Source organism: Sciurus vulgaris (genome assembly GCF_902686455.1).
Source record: "Sciurus vulgaris genome assembly, chromosome: 2".
NCBI lineage: Eukaryota > Metazoa > Chordata > Mammalia > Rodentia > Sciuridae > Sciurus > Sciurus vulgaris.
Genome location: NC_136462.1, coordinates 65,349,885 through 65,370,757, shown reverse-complemented (window position 1 = coordinate 65,370,757; position 20,873 = coordinate 65,349,885). Strand labels below are relative to the sequence as shown.

The window sequence follows — 20,873 nt, the reverse complement described above, 5'->3', positions numbered from 1 at the left end:
CAGACAGCACCAATGGGCCCAAGGAGTGCTTCCAATTTGTGATTAGCAATAAAACATTTCAGCAACAAAACTTATCTTCAAAGTAGTTTAATTTCGTGTATTCTATTAGTAGTAAAAGACTTCAGAGAGCATGATTTGAAAATATCTGCTTAAACATATCTGTAAAATACAAAGCAGATTTAGGAAAACCAAACTGAGGTGTATATCATTACTAGAGAACAGATTTACATTTTAACAACATTCATGAAATTAAACATTTTTGAAAGGCCATTTTAGTGCACTTTGAAAACATTCTCCCCCTTGTTTTTAAATATTATTGGTAGAAAAAGTTAATTCCTTATAAAAACTTTAAATTCTGGTTTAACTTTTTTTTCACCCAGTTTTTCTTAGAATGAATAGTCACAGAAAAATGTATTTTCAAGGACTGAAGCATTTCTAGGCCTCCTAGAAAAAAACAATACCACAATGAATTTTCATTGCAAAGTAGTATAAGAGGAACATAAGTGAAAAAGCTCATTTGGCTGTTATAAAACATATCTGCTTCCTGTGCTATTTTAATATTCAATTTATATATCTCATGGTTTCATACTATTTTCTTCACAGCTTTATGTCTATTGCCCAAACTATCATTTCAAGTTGTCTAAAGATAATTTCTAAAGAATCAAAATAGGCTTTGTTCTTGAATAAGCTGTTTCCCCCTTCATAATTGTATGCCTAGCTTAGCTGATCCATAGTCTTTCCTCTTCATGGGGTTGCAGAGCAAATACCCATTATCTCAAGGGGCAAATGCTTGGGAGGCAGTCACCAGTTCTCCTGCAGCCATGAATAGGTGTATTCATAAACCAGCAGCATCACTGCACCACCTAGAAAAGAAAAGAACTGTGTTGGTGTATCACAAATTCTGTGAAACAGCACTGTTCCCCTGGGGTTTCTGAATTCATGAAGTCCCAGGCAGCCCATCAGGCAAGGGCTGTTTGGAACCATCAGTTCTGGAGCTCTAATACATAGATACAAAACTATTGTGGAAAATTCTCAGAGTAAAATCAAGACCATCTTGAGTATCCAAATACATTTTTTCCTCATGAGTTTCTGCAACTTTCATCATTTCTCATCAGAGTCTTTTTCAGGCACTTTTAATTTTTAAAAGTAAATAAATAGAGACATATTTAGTCATGTAAGAGCATGCAGCTTTCCTGTGAACAGAAATCTTCTGCTTTTGCATATGTAGGCAAAGGAATTTATCTTTTTCAGTCTATAATTGGCATTGTCTTAGGAAATATCTAAGATGGTGTTTGATGGATGAGTCTGTTTATTTCGTGTGGCTTTCAAACTGGATTGTAATGTGAAAAAGTATCTTCTGAATGTTTTTAAAATCTGTATTTGTAAAACTTGTAAAAAAAAAAAGGAGGTTGGAAGCTAATCATCATTTCATTTACTACGTAAGATGTATATAGATTTGAACTTGAAGATTTGGTAGTGGAGTTGGGTGGTATGAGACCACCATTTGTCTTGAAAGAAAGGAGTTGTATGAAAAGAAAAGTTTTCTATGTAACAAATCAACAAGAATACGATTCAGGAAAGCAAGTTCAACACCTGGACCCTGGGAGAAGCAATTGCATGTGAATCATTTTATATCCTATCTGATGCAGAAAGAGTATGTATCCTCTACTTTAGGATAATCCTTTCATGTCTAATAGTGTGAAAAATATTACAAGGTCAAAAAAGGGACAAATATCCTGAGCACAACTTAGAGAAGACTCAGCTTCCTCAAGAGAAGACCGAATCCTAACAGAAAGAAATGAAACTTGATTTGGATCTTAGTTATTTGTGTACACTTCCATATGCTTCTTTTTTTAATCTATATGCAGCACATATTTGTGTAACCATATACCAAAGATAATTATGTGCCTGTAATTTTAATTTTTAACCCACAGAGTCACTCTTTTAGACCCCTTGTAGCTGTTGTCACCCTCTTGGAACTCAGCAAAAGAAAGAAGATGAACCACAGAGAGCTGTTAATGTGTGTGATTACTGTGTTTACTCTTATCAAATGTTCACAATGTAAGGTAAGAACATGCAGAATTGGATTAGTTTTTAGCCTAGTGAGGAGATCTGGAATTTAAATGACAGACTTAAAGATTCTTGTGGGAGATACCTGATTATTAGGCACATAGAGCTTTTAAGGCTATAGAAACAAGATGGGATGCTTCTGCTGACTGAAGACTGAAAATTCCAAGTTCATCTTTCTTTTCTGCTATCTCCTATTTTTTTTTTTTTTTAATCTTGGTTGGCCTTAACTTGAAAGTCTTACTTTTCTTTCTACCTTCTTCCCTTTGAAGAAGGAACTCGCACATTTGAAATGAAGTGGAGGCCAGGTCCTTGAAATTACTTACAATTTTGTTTAAATTGGACAGTAAGTTAATGACAACCCTTTTCATGGGGTTTAACATGAACAACTCGGGATCCCTCATGCAAAAGCATTTAAAACCCAACCAAATATTTGCAAGCCTCTAACAAAACTTGGGAGCAGATTATTTGAGAGTTTTGTATTAAGGTTCCAGTCAATTACCATTTTGGCTAAACTCTCCCTGGTCATTACCCTTTTTAGGCCCATCCCTTTCTGAGAAAGCTGGTTCAGGGCTGGTCCTGTGATTTTTCTCTAATATCAAGTCTACTAACAGGTTTTTACTGTGTGGTAAAGGAAAAACACTACATATACTACTTTGCAGAGATGCACAAAATTCCCAACATTTTTCCTTAGTGGGTTACTTTTCACACATAGGCCAATGATTAATATAAGGCAGGTCTCAATCTCAAATGCAAAACATGCTTAATATCTACAAAAGTTGGGATAGATAGAATACATAAAAGTGTTTCCTTTAATTTACAGATGGCTATTCTTTATCTTAGGTTGGGAGAATTGCTAGTTTATTGGGTTAAGACCTAAAGGTAAATGTGCATATGTGTGAGTGCAGCATGGGAGGAAGATGGTAGTATTAAAAGGGAGTAATGACAAAAGGAGAGAGGAGAGAAAAGCAAGTTCTAGAGAAGATTATCAGGAAGTCTAAGTAGGGGCACATGGCCTGGTTAGAATTTAAAAAATAAATAAATAAAAGCATACTTTTGGTCTAGAGCATACTTCTGTACTTATTCACAAGGTTGCTTAGAATCCAAGACCATTTGCCCAGGCAGTTGAGTCTGCCACAGTGATTTTTTAAATCTATCTACATAGAGACTGCTGACTTTTCCTATGGGGATGGCAGTCAGCTCTTTGTGGGCTGGCATACTCAGGTAAGGCCCTGAGCCAGCAGTTGTCACTGTCAAGCTGACAGAGGCCAGGAAAAGTGAGCGCCCAGCATGAATGTCACCACCACTCCCCAGAGGTGACCGTGAATAGAAGTGACTCTTGCTGTTCTTGGAGGTGAGTCCTCCTTTTCTCCTTTTGAAATAAAGTGGAGGCAGGAGAAAGAATGAACTGGGAGCACAGGAAGAGCTTTATCTGGCTGGTCACTCAATGACCACTTTAGCCAGAAGCCAAGATGCATTTTGGTGCTCACTTGAATCCAAGTGGCTATGGATCCTTTCCTATTGACTTAAGTTGGGCTTTGGCTCCCATCAGCTTCCAGCAGGCCCATAAACAATACTTTCTAAACAAAGGTAGAACATTTCTGATGGATGACATCAGTATCTTGACTACTCATAGACAACTTTATATCCTCAAGGTTTCCCCTTTCACAGTGTGGTAAACTTTTACTGTGTTGCTGATAGACACAAGTAACAAAAGAAGAGACACTAGAACAATAAAGAAGGGAGAATATAAATAATAAAAGCATCATTACCTGGTCCAAGTCTCATAATTTTGGGAAGCAGTCCTTTGTACAAAGCCAAAATCCTATAACCAGAAGGGAAAAAGCAAAATTCCTATTCCAAAAATAAGTGGAGTTGGACCTGAGCTTTATTGAGATGTTGGCCCAGCATTTAAAAAGAAACTGTTTGAAATTAAACCACCCCAAATCTGACAGTATCTGGCTTAGCATTCCCCTGCTGCAATTTGGATGAGGGGAAAGAGTTAATCAATTCTTTTTTACCCAGGCTATACTGGTTTTGTCCAATCAGAAACATGACTTTCATCAGCAAAATGGTTTTTGCTTTCAAGACAGGTCTTGCTTTCAAGGCAGCTGTGTATATGGCTGAGATGACTTTGGTAATCGAATTAAAAGACCACAAACTCAGTCTTCACATTAGGAAATATGATGCAGTTTAGAGCAAAATAATAAAGTATCACTTGTTTACTTGAAAATCAGTAATTGGTGAGGAGGGATGAAGAGACAGTAAAATTTTTTAAAAATCAGAAAAAAGGCATATTTTAAATACAAAAAAAATCTAATTTTACAGAATTCTCATATTTAATTCTCCAAGGAGAATATAATTAAGTGACATTTTTATTAGATTTAGTCAGAAGACAATTATTATTCTGCCCATATTCATAAGACATGTAACATGCAATAGCACATTATGCAAACCGACAAGTAAGAAGTTCATCTCATGGTCTGATATGGATGGTGTAAGAACATTTTGCCAGCATCTTGTTATTGTGTGGCTTTGTGAAGTTTGTCATATATTCCACAGAGCTCCTTCAACACACATCCAATTCAGGAGGCTTACTGATTCCCACCAAAATAGAATTATAATATGGTTTTAACAATACTTGGGCCTTGCACATTTATTAAAGTAAGAATGTGTTACCCTTCTTCCCGATAGACTGTTGCCATTGTTTTAAAACAGGTTCTGTACTTGATCTCTCCAGGAACTGGCTGAGGCCCTTGAATCCTACTTTTGGCAACATCAAAAGGGATGTTAATGACTGAGGCTATTGTCCCCGAGAGAAGACCAATCCCAAATTTTCTCAAAAACTCCAAGTTTGGATCCTAAAAGAAAAGAAGAATAAAATAACAAAGGGAAGTGGAAGCCCCTACATCAGTTAAACACTATAATGCAATATGTATTTAAGCAGAGCACTGCACTCCCCGGCACCCTCCTGTTACTCCAGCGGAACGCATTAGGATTTCCTAGGCTGGAACTTGTTTTCTTGACAATCCCATTGGCTATGTTTTTACACATGGTCTAAATTGCTGAAGTACACATTTCCTCACACAGGATTTATAAACACAGTTCATAAAGAAAGACTGGTATGGCATATGGGGATGATTTGTATAATTGGGCTTCACAATGACTTAGTATTACTGTATCAAAACAGGAGAAATCCAAGCACACTATTAGCTAATTGGCCAGAATATTTTACAAATGACAGCAACTTCCACCATGAAGCCTACTAAAATGCTCATTTGTGTGTGGACCCCCAAATGTTAAATTAAATCAAGGCTACTCTCAGTCTGCTGCTATTCCCCTCCAGGTTTTTTGCATTTATTTTCACGTGTAGCTGATCCACTGTACTGAGAAGTGCTAGCTTCCTGTTATTAACAAACCAACTTGGGGCGGCTGCAAAACAGCCTGTGACATTCTGTGCATTATAAACAGTAGTAAGTCCCTGGACTAATTGGCTGAAGAATTTATAACCCATTGTTCCTGAATCTTATTCTTCTTCATGGCAAAAGAAGAAAAGGAGAGTTGGGAGGGCGGGGAAGGAGAGGGAGAAATATTTCCTTTTTCCATTTGAATTTAGTTTCTTTGCTTTGGTATGATTTGATTTTCCACCCCTCCCTGTTCTGCTCTCTGACATCAAAGTATTTAATTAGGTCTTATGTGGGAGTCACTTTCCTTCTGCCTATTTTTGTGCCCAGTGAGCTCACATTGTGCTTTGTTATAATGAATTTGTTGGGAAGTTCTCATTATATTTGCAACCTCAGTTCTTGCTGTGAAGAGAAATCATGTCACATATCATCAGCTGCTGACTCTGACTCCCACCTTATCCTTCCCCCATGCTCTCTTTTGGTGAATATTTCAGAGGCATGATCACAGAGGAACAATACAGGTTGTGCCATGACACTATTTTATATAGCAGAACTAAGCAAGGGAAGGATACCCTGTGAAAGAAAGAAAGAGAGAGGGAAGAGGGAAATCAATTCAGGTCTGAGCACTGTAGGCTTCTAGCTTCAATGGAAGAAGAAAACTCCTGGAGGCTCTGAAATTCTCAACTGAACCAGCAGCCAGTTACCATCACAGAAACTCCTATGAGGCTGAATATAAAAAGCAAGGGATTCAGTAATAATTCTTGGATCTGGGCCATACAGGTGCCGGGAGGTTTAAAGGGATTTAAAAACCAACAGGGTGTTTCTACAGGAAAAACAATGCAGTGATTGCAGTAAGAGTGAGGTGTGTTTAAATAATTCTCCCTCCCCCCATTTTTTCTCTTTTACAAGGAGAGAAAAATGCCTTTATGTTGCCCTTCTCTATTATGGCACAGAAGCAGAACCGGAGCTCTGGAGGACGGCAAATTCAGCACCAGCTCAAATTGTCTCACTTTGGATGAGTCACTGAATCCCGCAGAGCCTATGTATAAAGGGAAGTTTTTAACACCTACCTCACCTGGGTACTGTGTAATGTTTCTGAGAAATAAGAGTGATAAGAGGGAAAATGTGCTATGAACGTTGTGCAAGCCTAGCAGAAAATAGTTTTATGATGTAGCCTGTTTTCTAGGTGGAGAGTATCCCATAAAAAGATGCACTTATGATGTCCCTGTGAGACAGCAAAGTTCTTTCTATTATGCATAAGATTGAAAATGATGATCATATGAACATTGTCCCTCTGGGAAGTTCAGAGGACTTCGTCAAGCATTCAGCCTATCCCATCTCCTGACGTATTTGCCAAGGACCAGGAATGGGAATGGAGGGTAAATTAAGTCACCCAGTGAAGGTCACTGCTTGAGGCACTATTGAAGATCAAAATCTAAGGTCTCCAAGCCAGCAGTGTTCACTGGCCAAAGTAAGTGTCAAACCTGCATTTTCTGTACATTCCTCACTATAATGGTGATGTCCCACAGTAGTTTCCAAATGCAGCTACACATCAGAATTACCTGGCAGCTTCACATATACAGATGCCTGGGTCTTACTTTGACCCAGCATAGCTTCTCAGATCAGAGTCTCTTGGAAAAGCATCTGAAAGTGGTTTTAAAAGTTGCCAGACTCCATTTCTGGGAGCCACTGATTTTGGTGTTCCATGCAGACAAAGTGCATGGTTGCTTTCTCCTTTGTGGTCATTCCAGGGGGAACAAGTTCTCTTGGAATGGCTGAGAGTATTCTTCACCACCTGGCTTCTGAATCCCTGGTCATTCTCTTCCTCTGACCTCACAGTTTGCTTTACGACATCATTCCAGCTGGGACAGGGTGAGCCTAGGAAGGCCCACTCAGCTCTGCTATCTTCATTATGGGGTCACCAACCATCCTCAAGGAAATTCAGTCTGTCAGATGCCTCCTTTTCTGTTCCCTCCCAGTCACCTCACCTCTCTGGCTTCACTAGGTCTTGCTTCCCTCCTGCCCTCTATGGTATATTTTTCACAGGAACACCAGGGTTTTCTTTTTGTTAAAATATTTGCTTCTGTTATCTTCCTACTCAAAGATCTTCAGTATTTCCTTGATGAATGGAAAATAATGACAAAGCACTCCTTCAGTTTTCTTCACATGACACACTTTCAACTTGTCTTGCTAGTCTCAAGTGCTACACTCCTACACCCAATCCATACTATAGTTATACTGGTTAATTAATCCCGACCCAAATATACCAAGCACATTCTCCCATTTCTAACTTTTGGCCTTTTTTCAAATTACTCCCACAGCCGAGAATGTCTTTCTTCATCATATTCACCCAGGGCAATCTCATTTATCCTTTAAGATCCAGCTTAAATCTCCCTTGCCCACAAAACTTATGGATACCCATGTTGGAGTTGCTTTTTCCTTTCCCCTGGCCTGAGATGCTGTATTAATTACAACCATCACCTTTGGTATGGCCCATTTTGTGTTTTGTTTATTTTGCATGTATCTCTCTCCTTAGCTAGACTATGAGCCCATACAGAACAGGAGCTTGTGTTATAATTCTTTGCATCGCCTATTTTGTGGCACACATTGTAGGTGCTAAAGCAATAATTGCCAAATGACTATCAATGAACCTACTTATTTTACTGTTGTACAAACATTAATCATTGATCATTTTTTCTCAAGGCACTGCATCCTCTAGCCAGGAAATAGAATATTAGAATTCTTCATTTCTATCTTTCCATCAGGAAGCATCAATATGGAAGTAGGACGAGGCATTGGCATTTGGAAAGTGGAATAGTTCAGAGTGGATAAATTGAGATTCTCAGGTCACAGAGCCAGGATCCAAAGCCCACTGACTCTCAGAGAATAGCATGGGATGTCAGGCTCAGAACAGATTTTAGTAAAAACATACAATTGGCATAGAGTGAAACTTAGAAATATTACCCTTTGCTTAGTAGGCAGAGGACCCACTTCTAAAAGAATGAGCACTATTGTAGCTGGCCTACAGAGAGATAAAGGTAGTATTTAGATTTTTAGTTTCAAATTAAGATCTTGATCATGAAGAGGGAAGTCCTGGAGGAGAAGCATCATCTTGGAGAAGATTGAGGGCAGGAAGCAAAATTTGAGGAGTCCACATGGAAAGAAAGAAGATCCACCAGTGACTGTGGCCAGAATGTCACCACAGAGCGGACCTCCTGCACACTGTACCCTTCTGGGAAGGACCCTGTAGCTAGTTTTAGGCCTCCCTTGACAGCCTCTCTCCTGTCTGTCCTTGATAACTGCTGTCTAATCAGGCAGAGATTTAGATCTGCGTCATTCACAGGCCTGTGACAGACCTTCTAGTGATGACACTGCTGAGTCTAGGACCCTACGCTCCTAGCCTTCCCACTTGACCTTTTCCTTCCCAACTATCACCTCACTTAGGTTAGCTACATTCCTTCTTGTGCTAACAGAAGAGGTAGCAATTTTAAGAACATTAAATGTTTAAGTATGTTTTCTTTGCCAGATCCTGCTAAGGACAATTATATATGCCTTAGACCAGCAAATCTTTACAACCTTTGAGGTAATAACAATTACTATTATTCCTATTTTATAAACAAATTTGTTGAAGTTAAGTATAAGAAGAGAATGTCTGTCACATTCAAGCAAACCCAAGACTTTGCCTCAAGGCAGTTTGTTGCCTGATGTGAGTTCATGGGTGGGTTGGTGCAGGGGATGTCCAAGAACTTCTCAAAAATTTAAGTAGTGATTCTGTGTATGTGTATATGAGCTTTTCTGGGAAGAGTATCTACAGATTTTATCAGACTTGTAAAAGTTAGAAAAAAATTCACGAGAGCATTTTCTCTACTATTGATAAAGTAGGAAAAGGACAGTGCAGGGTTAAAATTGGACTGAAAACAGGAAACCCAATTTTCACATACAGGTAGTGAAATTCACCATAATAAACAGATTTCCACACATGTTCCTACTCCAGAGTTCCAGTACACATACCCCAACCATGTCTACTCACTCAGTGGCTCTCAAAGCATGGGTCCAGGCCACTACCATTACCACCATGTGGGTCCTTATTAGAAATAAAAATTGGTGTTCCAACCCAGACCTGATGAATCTGGAGATGGAAATCAGGAATCTATCTAAGCAAATTCTTCAAGTTATTCTGATGATTGCCAAAGTCTGGGAACCACTGTTTAACTGAAGTTATAATTCATCCTCTTTGGATTTAAGAGGCTGTGAATATGCTGTGAAGTATCTTAAAGCTTTCATTAGTGGAGGCAGAGCTTTGTTTCTTAGGAAAGAAAACTAAAAGCCTCTCTTATTTCCAGGTCAATCTAAATAAAAATGCATTCATATGGGGTTGCCTGGTTAGTATCTATTACAGAGTTTGAACTAATCATTCTGTATTGGCTATCAGCAAATCACTCCAGCACTTCTGCTAATAATGATAACAATAAATAAAATAAAATTAAGAGTAAAATAAATAGCAATAATAAAATAAATATATATGCTAAGATAACTGTATTATTTTCATAACTCATAATGAGAAATGATTATTAATGTTACTTATTGCCAAGAACAATGTTACAGGCAAAATGTATACAAAACATAGATATTATATAACAAACCCTATGAGTTAGGTACCTAAACTATTTTACAGATAAGGACATGTCAGCTCTACAAGATCACACTGCCGGAAAGAGGTGGAGCCTCGATTTGAGCCCAGGATCTTCTGACTTCCAAGTCCATACTTTGAGTCATTATGTCATATTACTTCTCAATCATCATTCATTTGTTATTTACCCAACCAACAAGGTTTTTACTGGTGCTTGGCCCTAAACTGAATGCTAGAATTGGGTATGAAGGTAAATGATTCAGAGAGGGTGTTTGGGGCAGGTATATAATCAATCATCCCAGTACAAAATGATCTGTACCAAAGTGGGTTTTGAACAAACTTCATGGAAAAACACACAGTAAGGAGAGGGAAGTTACTTCTGGGATCTCACTATCAAAGTCCTGTGAGACAGTTCTTCCTTTCTGCCTCTTAAAAGCTTTGTGACTCATTGGTAATTCAGGAAGTGAACAGAAGACGTCATATTACTTCAAGTCACCAAGTTGACTCATTAGGCTGAATGGTTAGCTCTCTGTCTTGAGAATTACATGGTCATTTTTCTTTGACCCATTAGTTTCTTTTAAAAACTGCAGTAAGAAGATGATGATAAGATACTCACTATGTGCCAGTTCCTGAGTGTGTTTTCTTCATATTTAAGCATTCATAACATTCATAACATTCATATTTAATATTTAATTCATAACATTCCTGAGTGGATGAGGTACTTGAGTCTTATGGAAATTTCCTAATTTACCAAATGATATAATTTTAATGAGTCAAAAAAAGAACCAAGGATAATGGGGGGGCTATGATCAAAACATATTATTTGCATGTGTGAATATACCACCATGTATGCACAGAGAGAGATAGAGAGACCCAAGTTTTTATTATTTAGAAGTGAAGAAGCCAAAGTACTGAAGACTGAGACTGACATACCCATCAGTAGAATTAGAGACCCATACACTTGCATCTCAGGACCATATCCTAATTCAACATCCCAGGAGACCACCACTCAGACCAAAAGAAGACTTAAATGGTAGAAAATAAGATTCTAGTATCATAAGCCTAGGAGAGAACTCAGAATGTCACCTAGTCTAACCCAAATATTCAGGATATATCACATTTAAATTACATAACTGGATATTCATGTTGATGAAAAATCTATTGTTATTAAAAATATCCAACTTACTTCCATAATTTTTTCCAACTGTCACCAATCAGGAAACTTTCCCTGTACCCAACTGACATAAATCATTTTACTCTAATTCTTTGCTTAATTGCAAGGGCAAGCAATGACCACCATTCTCAATATAATTCATCAGGATTTAAAAACCATTATTGCAATAGTCTGTTCCCATATGTAAAAAACATAATTCCTTTAAAATATTTATTTATGAGTATATATTATTTTTCCTTCTACACATCTTTTTCTCTAAATATTTTCAGATTCTTTTTCTCATGAAATATTTGCTTTATAATTAAACCAGAGCTGAGGATACTGACATATTAATGAATGTTACACATATTTACCTTATTCTGTGATACAATATGAAATGTAATATTCATTGGGTACATTTTGATTGATTCCTTGCAGACACTTTAAGTCTGAAGTTAACACTCTATTTCACAAATGAGAATCTGAGCAAGAGAAGGTATAACTTGTCAAAGTCACATGGATAAATAGTAAGTATGAGAATTGACGAATTAACACCAGGTTCTCTTACTAGAATTCTCTGGTTGTTTCTATTACTCTTCTGAAATCTTTGTGTGAGAGCTGAGCTGAATATATGTTTACCAGACCCTCTTCAGAAATATCAATGAATTTCTTGACAAAAGGGATTATTTATGAACTCCCCAGGACTTAACAAAAGTGCTATTGAGTGATCCCAAAACACTAGAGGCTGTGACATTCTACAACCTCTAAAAATTCAACAAAAGGCACTAAGTCTCCTTTGCTGTGAAGAAGCTTTTATAGTTTGATGCCATCCCATTGATTTATTATTGATTTTACTTCTTGCACTTTAGGAGTCTTATTAAGGAAGTCAGTTCCTAAGCCAATATGTTGGAGTGTTGGGTCTACATTTTCTTTTAGTAGGTGCAGCCTTTCTGGTCTAATACCTAGGTCCTTGATCCACTTTCAGTTGAGTTTTGTGCAGAGTGAGAGATAGTGGTTAAATTTCATTCTACTACATATGGACTTCGAGTTTTCCCAGCACCATTTGTTGAAGAGGCGATCATTACAGAATGGGAGAAAATCTTTGCCACCTGCATCTCAGAGCATTAATTTTCAGGATATATAAAGAACTCAAAAAACAACACCAAAACAAAAAACAAAAAAACAAACCCCAACTAAACCAATCAATAAATGGGCAAAGGAACTGAACAGACACTTCACAGAAGAATAAATACAAATGATTGACAAATATATGAAAAAGTGTTCAATATTTGTAGCAATTAGAGAAATACAAATTAAAACCACTCTGATCCCATCTCACTCCAGTCAGAATTGCAATTATCAAGAATACAAGTAACAATAAATGTTGGTGAAGATGTGGGGAAAAAGGTGCACTCATACATTCCTGGTGGGACTGCAAATTGGCACAAGCACACTGAAAGGCAGTATGGAGATTCCTTAAAAAAACTAGGGAATGACCCAGTTATCCCACTCCTTGGTATATATCCAAAGAATTTAAAATCAGTATAGTATAGTTATGCAGCCATATCAATGTTTATAGTAGCACGATTCACAATAGCTAAGCTATGGAACCAACCTAGGTGCTCTTCAACAGATAAATGGATAAAGAAAATGTGGTATATATACACAATAAAATATGTCTTAGCCATCAAGAACAATAACTTATGACATTTGCTGGTAAACAGATGGAGTCTGGAAACTATCATGCCAAGTGAAATAAGCCAATCCCAAAAGCCAAAGTTCAAATGTTTTAATCTGATTTGTGGCAAGCTAACCCACAATACGGGGGAAGCAGGTGGGCGAATAGAAGTTCAGTAGATTAGACAAATGGGGAATGGAGGGAAGGGAAAGGGATTAGGAAAAGGAAAGACAATGGAATGAATCTGGAATGAATCTGACATAATTTTCACATTTTATATATATATATAAATATATGTATATATATGTATATATACATATATAAATATACATATATAATATATAATATACATATATGTATATATACATATATACATATATGTATATATTTTTATATATATAATATATGTATATGATATATACAAAAAATCATAGTGAACCCCACCATCATATACATCCATATAATATATGTATATATGTATATATACATATATAAATATATGTATATATGATATATACAAAAAATCATAGTGAACTCACTATCATATACATCCACAAGAATGGGATCCTAACTAGAATAATACATATCCAGCTTGTATGATTATATCAAAATGGATTCTACTGTCATGTATAACTAAAAGGAACCATTAATTTTTCAAAAAGGCACAAAGTCATCAGAAATTTGATATATGATTCAAAATGTTTTAACAACACAGTACATATTTGTAACTAATTTAACAATTGAATCCAAACTATATAGCCAACAGCTAAGACAGTATCAGATATTTAAGACAATGGTACCTGAGGAGTTAATATGCACAAGCACAGATGCAAAATATTTTGATCAAAAGAGGCATATGCTTCCCTTTTTACCTTTCCTGGCATGGGCTCTGATGCCCTGCTCAGTGAATGGCCAGCTGGCTGCTAGATTGATAAACAGAGAACTATTGCCCATCTCACAGGCCTTTGTGATTAGGGTCTGGCATCTTTAAGAAGGCATTCCACACAGAGACATGCCAGAAGAAGGAGGTTAAGGATGATGGGGAAGCAGGATTTGTTAGTTGGTGAGGAATGGGGGTGGTGAGGGAGACTGGTCAGCAGCCCCACTACTCTGCAAAAGGCAAGGTAGAACAGCAATGAGGCCCCTCATTTAAGGGAACTATACACCCACACACATGCACACACACACACACACACACACACACACACACACACACACATAATTTTTTTTTTAAGAATCTTCCCATCTCATGTCAGCCCAAATCATATTTTTGTACTGGGGATTCAATTCAGGGATATTTTTACCACTGAGCTGCATCCCCAGACCTTTTTTATTTTTTATTTTGAGACAGAGTCTTATTCTGAGACAGGGTCTTGCCAAGTTGCTGAGGCGAGGCTTGAACTTGTGATCCTCCTGCCAGTCTGTGGAGTTGCAGGGATTATACGTATGCACCTGCACCTAGCTCCAAATCATATTTTCTTTGTTCTCTGCAATTATCATTCTTTAATTCCTATTGGTAGCACATAAAATAAGATAGTCCTATGAGGAGTCACATGATTTAGGGGCAATCATAAAAGTATTTCTTTGCAGAATTCAATCTTAAACTAACTCATTCCATGTCCTTTGCAGCATATAACTATCCATAGTTAAAGAGGTGTTTGCAATGTAGTCCTTCATTTCCCTAAGACTAAAAGCAAAAGGCAGTGCAAACATGAGGTCTGGAATGTATCCCTATGTGAAGAAATGGCAGAAAATACACTCCAGTAATAAAATTTTAAAAATTTCATTTTCTTTTGAATCATCTGGAACACCTTAATTTCATAGAACCACTTGAAAAAAATCTCCCATATAATTTTGAGTAGTAATACATTCAATGAATGATATACTGAATGAAGGATGGATGAGAGTATCATTGGAGGGATTGTCACCTAGCTTAGCAAAATGGTTCTGTGAAAGAAGTGTCTATACAGCAGCCTGAAGATGGGCTGTGTGCGCCTGGGTGAAGATGAGGGAGGCCTGCTCACTGGATCTGCTTATGACACAGGTTGGGAGTGGAAATGGGATGACATTAAATTTGTTGCCACAAGCTTTAGTTCTGGAAAATTCTTAGTTTAGGCAATTGCATATGTTTAAGATGAGGGAGACTTGACTGAATTTCACATAATCTGAGGCTTTTAATTGATCATAAAGATTTATACATGCCAACATCTTGACATAAAGCAACATATATTCTCCCTCCCTTCTCTCCATCCCCTTCCCCAACAAATCTTCTAACAGTCCATCTTTGCAGTCTTTGGCAGCATTAAGAAAGATGTATGTTCAGATCACAGGAAGGTTGACCTTGGTTTACTCTGAGTTTGTCAACTCAAAAATGTAGTACTGTGTTTAGCTCTGACACTGACCTTGACAAATCTGATGCACATATTAGTGGGAAGAGACAGACCACCTAGAGGACATACCACTTGAAGAATGGATGAGGAACTGTGCATACATTCTGTAGAACAGAAGACTCAAAGGTTCATGTATTCACATATTTGAAGAGGCATAATATAATGATTAATAGCATAGACTCTGGAATCAGAGCATAGACTCTGGGTTCAAATATGACTGGAAATAGTGGAGATGGGCACCTGACTATTTGTGAAAATTCATAAAGGAATGTGCCATGTCACATTCATCTTTGTGTATATACCGGACCTGACACAACACAGGTGTTTAATAAAGCTTTAGTTTTCCTTTATAGAAACATAATAAACAAAGAATGAAGGTTTCAGAGGCAAATTACAAAGGAGGTATATACACACACTGGTTAAGCACCTGGAAGCTACCACAAGGCAAATAATAGCAGCTTAACATTGCTTTCCCCACAGCTGGTCATGGTGGTCATGAAAATGATGTGGTATATTGAAATCATAGTTGTCTCCTGGTAACTGAATGAGGAGGCAGCTTAAGTGAGAGAGAACTGCTGCTGCTCCTTCTTTTTTCCTTTCTAGAGGGAATTTGCATTTTAAATATTGTTAGTTTTAATGGACTCAAGTCAGCTAGGAGTAGTCAGCTCTTGGCATACACTTTTCATTCTCTAATCTTGGCTCTCTTTTGTTGTTTTGTTCATAAACTTTGACAAAAGCATTTTTTCCCCTGATGTCATGGTGCCATGCTGTTTTGTCCTCAGTGAAAATATCTGCTATTGAAGCTTAATTAAAAAATACAGTTGTTCCACTTTATAGCTATCAAAAGAATCTATTATAGTGTTTATTTTCTCTTCATGTGAGATAATTTGGGGAAATGCTAGCTCCCTCACTCCACAAAAGGTCACTAAACTAAAATGAGATGGTTTAATTGATAAGCATTCTTTAAGGAAGTGCAGTATTCCCAAGATCCTATCCTTGCAGGGCTCTGGGCTTTGGAAAGAAATCAAAGGTTTTTTAAAAGTTCTGCATCTAAATGTAGCCATTCAGAAAATAGCCATGAAAATTCCTTATTTCCCCCTAAGCTATTCGTTCCTTCAAGTGTTGTGAAATGTACGATAATTTTCAAGGTCTTAGCCACTTAAATTATAAAAGATATAAAATGTTAAAATGGTTTATGATTTAAACATAACAGTTATCACTCGTTTCACAGATATTTCATGTATAATACATTCTATACAATTACATGTACCTATATATTCACATGGTTGGATAATGCCCTCTGAGAGCTAATCAAATCTTCGAGTGTTATCATACTAAATGAAGGAAAGTATTTCTACATTTCCTTGGGAACGCAGTAGGATTTTCCTTTTTGGCATGCTTCATCTGTTCGTTACCTCAATAAAAACGCTGACCCCAAAGAAAACCAACAAACCAGGTTCCCAAAACAGCGCTCTAAATGTTAAGAAATCAAAGCAAAGTCAAGTTGAGATACTTTGATATGGAAGTAGGTAGATGAGCATGGAGAAGTCTTCAAATATATTTCATGAGATTCTACCTCTCTACTTCCATACAGGAAGCTTTTCCATGCCCATTTAGTTCCACTTACATAACATGTTTGTTCAACATACCCTCTCAGATAAATCATTTAAGGGGAGTAAACAGCCTTAAAATTATATGTCTAAAATATTCTGACCCAGTTTATCTCTGTGGCTCTACTTCCTCCTTCCCTGCTGGTTCTTCATATACCAGTTACCCTCATTATCTTTTCCCAGGTCCTTTAGTCTTCTGCTTCAGGGCAGAACACAACCTGTTCTGTCTAGTATACTCATCCTTTCCCCCTTGACCTGCCTGACCCTAGGCTTCAGTCCCAGTCAACACATTGTTTCTGAAAGAAGGCCTTTCCTACATCCTCATCCTGCCCCACTGTGGAACTAGATTAGGATTCTTAGTTATCAATTCTCACAGCTTGATAGTTGTCTTTATGGCATTTAACACAATTGGATGCTTCAGCCCCCTGTGTAATGATTGGTTTATTGTCTATTTCCTCCACTAGACTGTAAAGGCAGGAGCAGTGCTCATGCTTGGTAAGATGGTGCCATGCATGAACAGGACGGATCCACTGAGCATCTAATGCTACTTGTACTTCATTTCCAATCACTTGAGTGGTGCCTGACTGGAAAATTCTGACTGGTTTATTTAAGAAAATGTCTGAACTCCTCCTGCCCCCCACCTTCGCCTCCCCTTCCCCCAGCACAAATGCCCCAGGGAGTTTGTGCAAACTGCCAATGAAAGATACTCTTTACCACAGAATCTTGTCACATGTCCTGGAATTTTATAGAAAATATATACTTGTTGTCCCCCCAACCCACAGTGGTTATTAGAAAGGAGAATTGTTCTTAATGAAACTTTAATGCTCCTGTCCTTCCCATTACCAGATGATTGGTAAGACTAATGATTTAGGGAGAATCCAAAAAATAAATTGATCATAATTAAATCCTACTCTAATCAAATTCTACTGAGATTCTTATTTTCAAAATACAAACGGCTCTGTCTAAGTTTTCCACTTAAACCCAAAGGTGAATTTTTCACTCAGTTCAGTACAATTTAGGGAAGGATATAGCTCTCAATCATGAAACTAACACACATTTCCATGTTTCTTCTGATAAACTGAAGTGTGTCTGGCACCACCCTCAGACTTGCTACAGAATTTACAAAACAAAGAAAGAAAATATTAAAAACCAAAAGAAAAAACATTTGCATTTCTGAGAGGCAATCTTCTATGACTATTACCTTGGAAGAAAATAAAATTTGTTTGACTTAATGCTGTCTGCAGTAAAATGACCACAGGGACAGGTCTAAATGGTTTATTAAGTAAGAAAGATTGAACACATGAAAAATTGTTCTCTCTTAAAACATTTCTAACCCACACATGTAATTTATATCATGGCAAAATTCAACACAAAAACTCTATTGTTTTTGGCACAATACCTGCAAACATCCCTGGTTAGGATGCAAAAAAGCACAGCTTAATACTGTTGACAACCATAGCTTTAGACAGTGATTTCTATCATTATTTTTTATGGAAACAAATGAAAAGAAATAAATATAAAGTAGAAGATCAAGTTCTTAAAGATATGAAATATTCTGATCTTTTGATTCTTATTTGCACATTAACATCATAAATAATATGCTCTAAATACCTCAAATGGATTGGGAATGAAAGAAATGTCTTTGCAATGAAAGTTTACTCCCTAGGATATTTGAAAAAGATGCCAGTATTTAAGTTAACCAATATCTGTTTCTAGTGGGTTTTATTATAAGAAGTGACAGTCTCTTTCTGGAGAGAGAGGATAATTCTTTATGCTTGCTACATTCTATTCCATTTTCAATAAGATGTAAATGGCCTGCATTAAATGAATTCCATGATCAGTTAATATCCAAAGCAGTTTTTTCTCTATTACATCTGTGTGTTTACTATACAATAGGAATAGTTAATTCCTAAAAATAAATATGAAAGAATAAAATACAGGGCATCATTTTCAAATTGGTAATGCCCAGTTCTTCCAGAGCCATATAATTCTTTGTTTTTATGGATTATAGAGTAAGAATGTGAAAAGGGAGGACCAGGGTGCAGGTCTGAATGAAATAGAAGAAGAATGTGGTTAAATTATTTGGACATTCCAGCTACTTCACTTTCTTAAATTTTAATAATGATTTTTTAAGAAAGAATTCATGTGTGACAAAATATAAGGTAAAATCAGTTAGAGCATTCCATGCTACAGTGCAAAGAGTAGTGGTCCCTGGTTCTTTCCCTTTTCCTGCTGTGCAGTCTCAGATTAATTATTTCAGGAAAGGTCACCTTTGAGCCCCATTTGGTTTCTTGCAATCTGGTTTCCTTATCTGAAAACAACAGATATTATGATGAGAATCAGGCAAAATCATGGAGTCTATGAAAATGTTTTTAATTGTGAAATGACATAAAGGGTCAGGAAAATGATGCTTGAAATATGTTTTTATCACAGATGACCAGTCTAAAGAGTTGGTAAAAAATTTAAGGGATGAATATCTGAACTGCGTGGTGGTCTAGGTTTACTGTTTCAAGTTCCAATTTACCTCTGTAGACATAGCTTTAGAATTGAGTAAAATGTGCAGAAGTAACCTACATAATCTATTTTATGAGGTTCTATTAAACTTATTACTGATTTATTTCCTATTGTAAATTGAAAAACAGTAAACATAAAAGCTTCCAACAATTTGGAATGGTATATAAAAAAGTACCACTACTTGCTTCATCCTTCTTGACCTCTCTCTCCCTCTTGTGCATATGTACAAGCACATGCACAATGAAACACACACACACATACACACATGCACACACACACACATATATACATACACACATGATTCCCAATTTCCACTTTCCAGAGATAATCACTATGATCAGATTCTTGTAAAATCAAATACTTTGAAGTTGAAAAACATTGCAAGACATTTATGGATTTCAAAAAATTGAAGAAATCATAGAAATTATGTTATGCCATTTAGAGTTGGTGAAATCTCAAGTTCCCATGGAACAACAGAGTGACCAATTGGTGGGTGAGGGAATTGAAACAATAGCCCTGTAAACAAACTGTCCAAAGTGAATGGCCAGAGATAGCCTACAACAAAGATGGAATAATGCCTTAACGGAACACTGCCTCTTCCTCATGGTTTATAACCACTTGATGACGTTCTTTAACATGTTTTAATGATTATCATACCTTCCCCTTCACAAAGAATTGATTTATTATGGTTTAAATTTAAAGAATACTAGTTCCCCAATTTTGAATCGGGCTTAGATTACAGAACACATAAAATCAATGACCGTTCCAGGCAAGAAAAACATAGTATTCATTTAAGTGCAAAAAGAATAGTCCTGTGGAAAAATTCTTCATGTGATTCTCCATACTAACCATTTCCACCACCAGCCTCTCCACCTCCTCTTCACCCAGCACTGTCATCAGCATTAGCATACTTAACACTTTCATGGTAACTTAGCATTCACAAACTACTTTATATTTTATTTATTTTAATTCTAAAAAAATTTGTCCAAATAGCTTTCATTTTTAGAAAAGATTTTCTATAGCTCAAAGCAGTGAAGTGCTTGGTTCAAGGTCACTAAATTAAAGAGGTCTTTTCCTCTCACCAGTATTGACTGATAGCTTTTAGGTATCTATCTGTACTCACTTATCTCCTCTCTAGCTCCAGAACCCACATCTAACCAACAAACTCAAAGTTTGCACTTTGCAATACCAAATGTAGTTAAACTCATAGTTTCTAAGCTGAGCCCACAATATTTTCCCATATGCCTGATTTTCTCTTGTTTCTCCCTGCCCTGCTTGCAGTGAGTAGTGTCATTATCCTTTCAATTGTTTAAGCCAAAAGTTTAGATATCATTAATCCCCTCAATGTGTTTTCTCAACATGCATATATACTCCATTGCCACACCCAATGGAGTCTGCCCTCTGAACATTTCTCAAATTGGCCCACT

General features: G+C 36.9%; 1 protein-coding gene across 7 annotated transcripts in view; it reads right to left on the bottom strand.

The window, feature by feature from the left end:
• Positions 1-20,873, bottom strand: part of SLC25A21 (solute carrier family 25 member 21) — a 481,388-nt gene continuing 460,515 nt past the window's right edge. Inside the window, exons 8-10 of one of the 7 annotated variants that reach the window (XM_079120315.1) lie at positions 4,747-4,928; positions 3,840-3,892; positions 1-863 (exon numbers count right to left, since the gene is read on the bottom strand). In XM_079120315.1, the coding sequence (XP_078976441.1) occupies positions 802-863; positions 3,840-3,892; positions 4,747-4,928 (297 nt within the window). In that variant the 3' untranslated portion in view covers positions 1-801. The remainder of the gene's footprint in view (positions 864-3,839; positions 3,893-4,746; positions 4,929-20,873) is intronic. The other 6 variants (XM_079120312.1, XM_079120310.1, XM_079120311.1 and 3 more) reach the window with 6 other exon arrangements.